General features: G+C 30.0%; 1 protein-coding gene across 1 annotated transcript; it reads right to left on the minus strand.

Annotated features, from left to right (window-relative positions):
• Nucleotides 1–9,057: 9,057 nt before the first annotated feature.
• Nucleotides 9,058–10,020, minus strand: LOC105774262 (F-box protein GID2). The gene has a single exon (XM_012596684.2). It carries the CDS (start codon nt 9,821–9,823, stop codon nt 9,335–9,337), a length of 489 nt encoding a protein of 162 aa, XP_012452138.1. The 5' UTR covers nt 9,824–10,020; the 3' UTR covers nt 9,058–9,334.
• Nucleotides 10,021–10,802: the final 782 nt, after the last annotated feature.

Here is a 10,802-nt window from a genome sequence, read left to right on the forward strand (position 1 = left end):
TTATTTTTAGTTTTTACTTATAAAAATTATGATGCATCATTTTATTTTTCTTTAATTTTCATTTTAAGTCATATCACACATATAAGATTTATCGTGTCATTTACCAATTAAATTAACAATTTTAATAATAAAAGGATACAATAGTTTAGAGATGTAATGAAATATTTTGAAGTTTGAGACTAAATTTAGAATAAAAATCGTAATTAGAGGTTGTTTAGTACAATTAAATCATAAATAAATTGTGATTTTTTATCTAAGATTTTAGTTTTATACTTTAATTACTATTAAAAATATTTTTTGGGTAAATATTTGATCTTTTTCTAAACTTTCTCAGATGAATTTCATTTTCAATGTTGAAGCTCCACTTTTGATTTTCTAGGAAACTATTGAAAATGAGAAATATGAAGCAATGAGAAGTGTTAAATTTTGAATTGGACTGTTGAATTTGGTATGAAAATGCTAATGGTTGTTGTCAATTTTGCTAGTAGCCTTGAAATTGGTGTCAAAATTCATGTGAACATGGTAAGCTATTATTAATGTAATGTTTAATATAAAAATAATTTTAATTATTTATTAATAATATTAATTAAAACAACCTATTAATAATTTCTTCAAATATAATTTATAAAAACAATAATATTACTAACTTATTTTTTTTCTATACAATACAAGCTTAAACTCACACATGCACACACTACACACAGGCAATTTTATAAATTAAATTTTAATCTCGAGTATAAATAAATTTACTTTAGCCAATAAATTTACCAATATTTTTTATGATATTAGAAATATATATAATGCCCATTATTTAACCATACATATGTTCTTCTATTTGTTATTTTAATAAATATTATTAATACAATGTTTAAACTAAAAACTAAAAATAATTTTATCAATAATATTAATTAAAAACATATTAAAAGTTACTATTTTATTAAAAGAAAAAAATTACTCAACACTTACAACATACAAATTATTATTGTAGAACTGAAATAACATTATCATTTAATACGTTTATAAAGTAACTAGTTTATTTACATTGCTTTTGCAGAGATCCAAACAATCAAGATTAAACAATTACGAGTGCCATCATTTGTTTATGGTATGAGACCAATCTTATTTGGGGTTCGAGTCGAGAGTGGTATTCAAGTAAAGCATTCCCAATAATGATCAACAACTTCAAGCTCTCCATAAGGCAAATGGCTAATTGGATGCTTACACAATTAACCCTCATTTGGAATTTGACTAAAATTGAACTTTCCATTAGAGTCTACCAAACACCAAAGAAGTAAAAGAAGTTCGAGGAGCATGCTAAACAATGACATATTTTTAGGGTTTGAATTCAATCTACAAGTTTCTACTTTATTTGTCATGAAAATATCCCTTTTGGATCCTACAAGGAAATTGCCAAATATGTTCCCAATTCATGCATGTCCAAGCAGCCAGCCAGCCTCCACCAGTCTTCACAAACTCAAAGGAATAGATACAAGTAATAGTGTCACAATTTTGGTTTCAAAGTTGATGGTTTAAGCATAGAATGGAAAAGTTAGTCAAATTATAACAGTTGGTTTGATGAATAATGGCTATGTTTGACACCATTTTATGTGGAAAAAGCTTGGGACCTAACACCAATAAACCATGGAATTCCATGCAAAGTTGGAGGGGTTTATTTAATTATTTATTTATTTACATGAGTGAGTATGAAAAATCAATTTTTGAAAAATCGATTTACTTTAAAGAGAAGCAAAAACGATTTTTAAGAAATCGATTTTCTAATTTCTATGCATTGGTCAAATTAGTTGAAAATTTGGTTTTTGAAATACTGATTTTCTAATTTCTATGCATGACTCAAATAAAATTAGAAAGAGAAATCAAGATGTATGTTTATATTAATCGAAAATGATTTCCTCTCCACTCATAAAATATGCACTACTTCGATAAATAATAAAAGGATGGATTAGATTGATAATTATTTTATTAATTTTTGTTAATAATAAAATTTCTTCCTCTTTCTTTCTCATAAGAGAAGAAAAGAAGAAGAAGAAGAGAAAGTAGCCAATAAAGATGAGTGCTTGATCAACATAAGTCGAATTAAGTGAAATTTTTTTGAGTTAGTCGAGTTTATAAGTCTTATTTTATCATTTTAACTCAATTTGATTTTTTTAATCAAGTCGAGTGAAGTAAGTGTAACACCCCTAACCCATATCCATCGCCGGATTCAGGTCACGAGGCATTACTAAACAAAAACACAGTTCCGAATATTCTCATATTCACACAAATCATAATAGTATATATAAAGCATATAGCTAATAAATATTAAACACACATTATTAATCATATTGCAAACATGAATCGTACCTCAAGATTGAACCGAATTCATACCATGAGTATAATCAAATTTTTCATACCAATAACATGCCACAAAGCCATACAATATAAGCTTTATAAACATATAACACAAATCACATGCTCAACTCTCTAATGGTATTTGAATACCTAATAAGATTAAATATCTTACTTCATAATTCTATACTCACACATGTTAAACCAAATAAATCGTATCACAAGGCTTTTTGGCCATTAGCAAATGCGGCATTAATTAACTTACCACATGGTCAATTGTGATTTTAATACCATCTATATATACACACGCATAGTCACCATATCAAAATGAACCATTTTCGAACACCATTAATAAAAACATATCATACCTAGTTCATATGTTAAAATCTTGTCTAGACCTCGTCTTTTCAAATATCCAATGAGCCATTAAGAAACTGAACCTAAACAAACTAATTATTCAAGCATGAAACATGTGCATACTTATCTAATGGTCAAATATTAACATTTTGTTCATTACAAATTCATATGCATTTCTCTATAATATTATTAACCATATTCGGTCACAAATAGACAAATCATATTACACCCAATTCACATGCTCCCAACCGATCCAAATTTCATATACTTAACCATTCATCTCATCATCTATTCAGCTAGCAAATTCACTTATAAAATTGTTACCCATTTCATCATAATAATATTTATCAATTAAACACAATTGACAATTCAAGAATACCTATCTCGCACGAAAACTATCATCTTTAAACTTCATATGCCAACCATTTAAACAACCACCTATTCGGTCATCCATACAACATCCAAAAATTTACACTATTTCCATATTTCAAATCTTAAGCTTAACATACTATCTCAAAATTATAATATCAAAACGACTATGTCACTTATAGCTATTCAAATGACCATCCAACTTACTCAACATATAATCATCATTTTCCATCATGAGCCGTACCTAAAAACCAACCATTCACTCATAATATATGTGTATATTTTACCATTACAAAACGAATCAACATAACCAATACACAATCAAATATATATATTCATCATTTTACCTTATTACTAAGCCAAATTATACCACATTTCATACTTCCAAAATGAGCTAACTATAAAGCCAATTATACATCTTACTACCTTTCCTCATTGTTGAATCATATAACCAACATTAGCATCATGATCAAAATTACTTAAAACATTTGAACCTTAGCTTTAAGAACAAGCCATTTTCGTATGGCTAAATATATATACAAATTTCAAGACCAACCAAAACAAATGCTAGCCTATACATGCCATATATTCAAAGTTTCAAGCTTTTAAAGTACTGAAATAGAGAACGATAGTGTGATGGACTTCCTTGACGATCCCCGAGCTCGTAACTAGCTTTCCAAAAATCTATAAAACAACGAACAAACACACCCACAGTAAGCCTAATTTGCCTAGTAAGTCATAAGCAAATAAATTATCAAATTAATATTAGCTTAATTGTCTCAATATGACCGAACATGAACAATCTCATGTACATAATAATCACACCTTTAACATGTATAATTCATATCATCATCTCAAGTATTATACTTACCTATTTTCATGAACATTTAATTTCGCACGTACCTGAGCCATTTAACTCGATTTCACATTCGATCTAAACTTAACACTACCCGTTAAACCATTCAGAATCAATAAGGATACTCGGATAACTCAAAAAGCTCGTACAATGCCTACGTCCCAGACGAGGTCTTACATGTAATCAAATATCGATGCCACTGTCCCAGACAGAGTCTTACACGTAAATCTCAATTCGATGCCGACGTCCCAGACGTGGTCTTACACGAAATCACATATCGAAATCCTATGTCATGACATATGTATCCAAACTATTCCTATGGTTCGTACGAGGCTTTCGAACGTTGTAATTCGATCGATTCAAGCTCGTAGCTATTTCTCCCATACTTATATCAATTCGGCATACACATATAAAGTTACTAAAATTCAATTCGATACAATTAAATACATTTTCATATGAATTTAAAAATAATTATTTACTTATGAACTTACCTCATACAGACACGAACGGATCAGAACAACTATTTGACAACCTTCGACTTTTCCCGATCCAAATCCGATTTCTCTTTTCTTGATCTAAATAAATTTAAATCTGGCTATTTAATAACACATCTCATTTAATTCAATCCATAAACACCTAATTAGGGCATTTACACTTTAGCCCCCAAATTTCACATTTTTGACATTTTAGTCCTTAATACAAAAATACACCAAATACACAAAATTCATCAAAATCATGCCTTAGCCGAATCTTCCTATGGTCCCTAGTAGCCCATATATTTCATTTATTTCACATTTAAGCCCCTAAATTTTCAAATTCCACAAATAAATCCCTAATTTGGATTTTTATAAAAAACCACTTAATTAAACATGATAATCAAACATCAAAGATTTATTTTTCATCATCAAACAATAAATTCCTCACATTATCAACAATGGAAAATCTGAAATTCATCATCAAATCCGAAAATTAAAGCATGGGCTAGGTAATATACAAAGCAACGATCTCAAAAACGTAAAAATTATCGAAAACCAAACAAAATCCATACCACAATTTGAGCTTCAAAGTGCTGAATCTTTAAAGCTTTCAAATGGTTCTTTTTCTCTTCAATATTCGGCCAAAAGATGAACATGCATGGCCATTTCTTATTTTGTTTTATTTTAATTACATTTTATTATCCATTTACCAATATAACCTTAATGATTTAATAATAAAACCATATAATGCATGCCATTACCGTCCATTCATGTATTCAATGGCTAAATTTCATTTTAAGGACTCCATAATTAATTAATCAAAGCAATTAAGTACTTTAACAATTAGAATGCCACTTCTACAATTTATGCGATTAAATCCTTTTTATAAAATCGAGCACACAAACGATAAAATTTTCACACAAAATTTTCACGCATATAAATTAACATGCTGTAGACACCAAACATAATATTAAAATATTTTTCTGACTCGAATTTGTAATCCAGAAACCACTGTCCGACTAGGGTCTAAACCGGGCTATTACAGTGAGATTCGAGTTGAATAAATTTATTGAAGTTAAATAAAAAATTAAGCTGGCCATATTGAAATCTTATTGACAATATGACTAAATTCCAAGTTAAAGAACATAAATATCATATATGGTTGATAAGTCTTTTAAAACAAAATAAGGAAAAAAACAAGATAATTAGTATGATAAAAGTTGATAATTTACTTGTTTAAGGAAAATTTATCATTTTAGATTTAAAAAATATAATTTATCATTTTATATATTTTAAAGATTTTTAAAGATTTTTTTAATAATTTTATTTTTAAACTTTTCTATAGTTATAAAAATTTGGAAATATATATATTTTCATAAATATTGTGATTTTTTTGAATTTTTGGTTGGAATGGACTAATCTACACATTTTCGAAATTGTCAAGGACCCAACTGGTATTTGCATAAATTTGTTATACAAGTTATTCGAATTATTTGAGTTGTAAAATTCAACTTGACTCAAAACTGGAAAAATTGATGTACTTATCCGAGTTGATTTGGAAAAACCGAATAACTGAAATAACTCAATTTGATTAACTCAAAATTTGAAAAAAAAAGATTTATTTTTAATCGAATTAAATTTTGCTTACCCCTAATAGTCAAAATGTTACATTAAACTTGACACTAATGAGAATCGAGGTCCAGATTCAAGCTTAAATAAATAAGACATAACTCATCTCCCATGAGTGTCAAGGTCTTAAATCGGACTTGTCAAGGTCTTAAGTTGAAGTTGATTTGAAAAAACTCGTCTCTCATGTTAAACCCTAAACCCTCCAATTACACTTAATTAATTACAATGATTACTCAAATATACTACAAATGTGTAATTACAAGATAACTTTTTAAATCATCCTAAATTTTCGAGTTGCAATCAAAACTTACCTTCTTCTTCTTTTTTGGTATTCTTTATGTCGGTTTTACTATATATATTGAAAATTCATGATTACTCTTAATAAAATTATCTCGAAAATTTCAACGTGCATTATAACTTTAAAAGTTGAAACTCTTATTAACTAAAAAACGAAACGGAAGAGATGGGATTGGATGGGAGGTATGTACGCATGTGAGACCCAGAACCTGGCGTCGCGTCACACCACAAGGGCCACTCATCAGATGGGCGATTAGAGCCCATTTCAAGCAACAACATTGTTCAAGCTAAGCTTGTACCATTTCATACTCCACTAGATTTATAAATTATCTTTTATTATTGTAATTGTATTTAAAATTTGATACATTAATAATTCATATTTAGTTTTCTTTTTTGATGTTGTGTAATGATCTATCTAAAATTTCCAAGCTTATATTAAAGTTTATTTAAAAATTTATTAAACCAAACTTAAATTAATCTTGAAAGCCCCCCTTCGTTTTTCAGCGAGCCGACCTTTGGATCGGCATCGGATGTTACGCTTGTGGTTTAGGATTTTACCCTTCCGCTTTGGCTCCTCTCTTGAGGGAGGTTCTTTGACAAAGACTTGTGTTTTTTCAGATTTGCTCGAGTTACTCATTTTTTCTACCTAATTTGATAAATCTAATGTATTTATGGCTTCGAAGGATTTTCCAAGATGAACAAAATTGCCAATGGCAATACAACACACAAATTAACATTTATTTCTAGTGGCTGATACCATAAGATGGAGTTGGAGTCTATGATTTGGCTTGTTATTCCTAACGGTGACATTTTTTTCGACATTTTTCCCTAGGATCAAGTATTTCTTTAGGCTTTATTTCCAACATACTAGAGGATTATGAGTAAAAGTATTATAAAGGCCCTTACATTAGGAGCTTGATTGTATTTTGCCTCCTCTATTAAAAAAAATAGGACAAACTAATCCATATACGTCAGATCAAAGAGTAAATTTGTCATTATATTAAAAATTCTGTTCATTTCCATTGTTAAAAATTGGTCATTGTACATTAACACGAGGTATATGTGGCACACCATGTATCATTGTTTGGTTATTCTATCAGCAATGCCAATTTTTAACTGTACAAATGGATAAAATTTTTAACAAAAATAACTGATTTATTCTTTAATTTAACGTAAAAGAAATAAAATATAATCTAACCACTAGTACAAAACCTCCATGATACTTTTATCAAGCTACTCTTTCGTAAACTTTGAAGAAAGAATTCTAGGGGGATTGCTTGAATCCTAATAAAAAATGAAATAGAGGAATAAAGAAAGCAACAAATTATTTTTCCCTTTCTTCTTAACGTATTCGTAGATTGTCTTTTTCATATAGAAGAGTACAATACTAAGTATTAAACATGTAAAACAAGTTAGGTTAGCTTTAACTCAAGTCCACATGCTTTTCAACTTGAAAGCTATAACTTTTAAGGCTTGAGCTTTCTTGAAGCTATAAATCGCATTCATTATTGATTCCAACTACGCAGGAGAAAATGACAAAATTAGGGGTCCCATTCCAATACCAACAATCTGGCCCATCAAACATGGGAACTCCCTCACATGCATCCCAACTAGCTATGACATTTTGGTGCCTAATATGGTGTTTAACTTTGTTGATTCAAGCAAACTACCCTTAAATCCATAAAATCCCACTGTTTGTTTAGGGTTAATTTCATTGGGTTTTACTTAAATTATGATCTAAATTTTAAATTAATTTTTGAAGTTCAAAATGTGTTAATTGAGCCACAAAGTATCAATGTCACATTGATCAAGTCCTTCTGATCATTTAGCTATTAACTTAGATGTTAAATAAAACTTCATATTTGTCTTCAAGCATATTTGAAATATGTTAATTGAATTGTAAGCATGTATACCTACTTCATTAACAACTCGAATCTAATGGGTTAAAAGTTAGATAACCAAGATCAAGGTGGCAAGTCGAGGCTCCTAAAAATGGTAATTTCTTATTTAATCTCTTCAAAATTTGTAAAATTATTAATATGACGATAAAAGTTATATTTCATTTTCCCCTTGGAAATAATCTTCCTAAATTTTATCAAAATTATATATTTTTTTAACATGTCAAATTCAAATTATCCATACTATAGGACCACATGTTTACAATATCGTTCGTCTGATTTAAATATGCTTCATGTTAAATCTTAAGTAAAATTTAATGTCAAAATTGGTTAAGATGACAAAAGGACCAGCGCCCGTACTTTGTGAACTCAATTAGAAAGTTTTAAAACTACAGGACCAATTTAAAATCCGAGTAAATTAACCCCATTCTTAAATATTGCAATCTAACCACTTTTTATCTCTAGATTGAGAAAAAACACAAACCCAGATTCTCATCCATGGAATGCTGCCAAAAAACCAAGCAGAAACCCTGACACTGGTTTTTTGGAAACTGGCATCTAAAATGCAATGAAGAAAAAACAAAGTACTAAACCCCAAAATTATGGGGTCTCTTACAATCTGGTCATGGGAAAAGAAATGGCAGATACAAATTTTTGCAGTATAATCATAACAAAAACTACCAATTGGAGCCTTGTTTTTCCTTTTTCTGCCTAAACAAGCTAATCTTCCCACATCAAATCCAATCAATACCCCCCATTTGCCACTCTTTACCCCACAAACTCATAAATGTGCTGCAGAGAACACTTTGAAAACAACAATGGAACATAATTTTTATGGAACAATTGTTTCATTTCATAATTTAACATTAGCACAGAGTAACAGATATAGTGTTCACAAAAAACCCCAAAGCTTAAGTACAAAAATTCCATAAAAAAAGAGAGAGTAAAATCCCAAACAAAAATAGAGGAAATCAATACAACAAGCAAAAACAAGCAAAACCCAAAGCTAGAAAAGTGAAATTAAAGTGATATATTTATATTTTGATCCATTTATTATATAAAACTATAAAAGTAGTAATTAATTAATTAATTAATTAGAATTAGAATTATCTGCCTCTGTTATTCATCTTCTCATAAAACTGAATAGAGAGAAGAGAGAGACATAGATTGACCTCATCTTTCCCCCACCGTGCCGGCGGTTTGGAGTTGATAATCTTGGGCGGAGACCAGGCGGAAGCCGAAGCGGCTTGTGGCTTGGAAAACGTCCAAAGGTAACGGGAGTGGAGCTGACGGAAGCCGCCGAGAGGCAAAACGACAGATCTAAGCTGTTGGGTTCCACAACCGATGTTAGCCCAGTGCCTGGTGCAGATCAGCTCCCAAAGCCGCTCGTCTTTGGCGGTTTGGCGCCATAGACGGCTTACACAAGAAGCCCTAGCCAAAGTCCTTGCATCGACGTGTTTGAAAACTTCGTACAAAAGATTTTCATCTAAATTCATCAACCCAGATTTTGTATCCTCAGGTTCTTCATCTTCTTTGATTTTCTTCAATTTGTGGTCGGAGACGGTTGCCTGAGAATCTGGGGTCCTTCGTTTCATTGAAGGAAAGTTAAAAAAGGCTTTGATTTTTTTGGGGGGGGTTTTTTCTTTCTAAAATCGTTTTGAGATTTGAGTTTCAGAATTGGAAATAACGAAGGAAAGAGAGGGTGGAGTGGGTGAGGGTAATAGGGATGATTTTGTTGGGTATCGAAGAAGACAAAGAGGATAAATGAATGTGGTGTTGAGAGCTGTTGACAAAATGGGGTATTTGTTTAAATTTTAATGGGGAAACTTTAATAAATATATTGATAAAAAAAGCCTTTAATAAACATATAACAAACACGGTAGTAAAAAAGATTTATGTTTTGACTTGGTTAATCCTTGGAATTCATATTATTGTTAGTTTAGCACTAGAGAGGATATGAGTTTGAGTATGTTAAAACACGTATGTTAAAACACGTTTATCCTCCTAATCAAGATTGAGGACAGGTTATAAATAGTTCTAGGCTTGTAAAAAAGAAGAAGATGTTTTGTAAGATTGATATTGCTTCAAGTTTTGTGAAGGGTTCTTCAAAAAAAAAAAGGTTTTGGGAAGGGAGAATCGTAGATTGGGAATGGGCTATGAGTAGTTCTCGGTACTATAAAAAATTTGATGTTTTGTAATATTGATGTCGGTTAAAGTTTTGTGAAAGGGGAATGGGAGTTCTAGGAATTTTATAGAAAAAAAAATATGTTTTCTAATATTGATGTCGGTTCAAGGTTTGTGAGTGGAGAGAATAGCACTGAGAAAGTTTTGTCACATTTGATAGTTTAACTCGATTTAATTTCGGATTTGTTGAGGTTCAATATAATTACTAAATATCCAAGGGTCTAAAATAAACCTATAATAAATATATCAATGTTGAAAACTACATTGAATTTATTTTAAGGTAAACTATAAAACTAGTCACTCAATTATGCACTTAGTTCTATTTTAGTTACCTAACTATTAATTTTGAAATTAAATATTTTAGTCACTCTTCCGTTAGATGTTGTTAAC

This window comes from Gossypium raimondii, chromosome 6 (assembly GCF_025698545.1).
Source record: "Gossypium raimondii isolate GPD5lz chromosome 6, ASM2569854v1, whole genome shotgun sequence".
In the NCBI taxonomy this organism is placed as follows: Eukaryota; Viridiplantae; Streptophyta; class Magnoliopsida; order Malvales; family Malvaceae; genus Gossypium; species Gossypium raimondii.

What these genes read in the sequence shown, in the direction of transcription:
- LOC105774262 (XM_012596684.2), bottom strand. Translation starts at nt 9,823, where the DNA reads ATGAAACGAAGGACCCCAGATTCTCAGGCAACCGTCTCCGACCACAAA.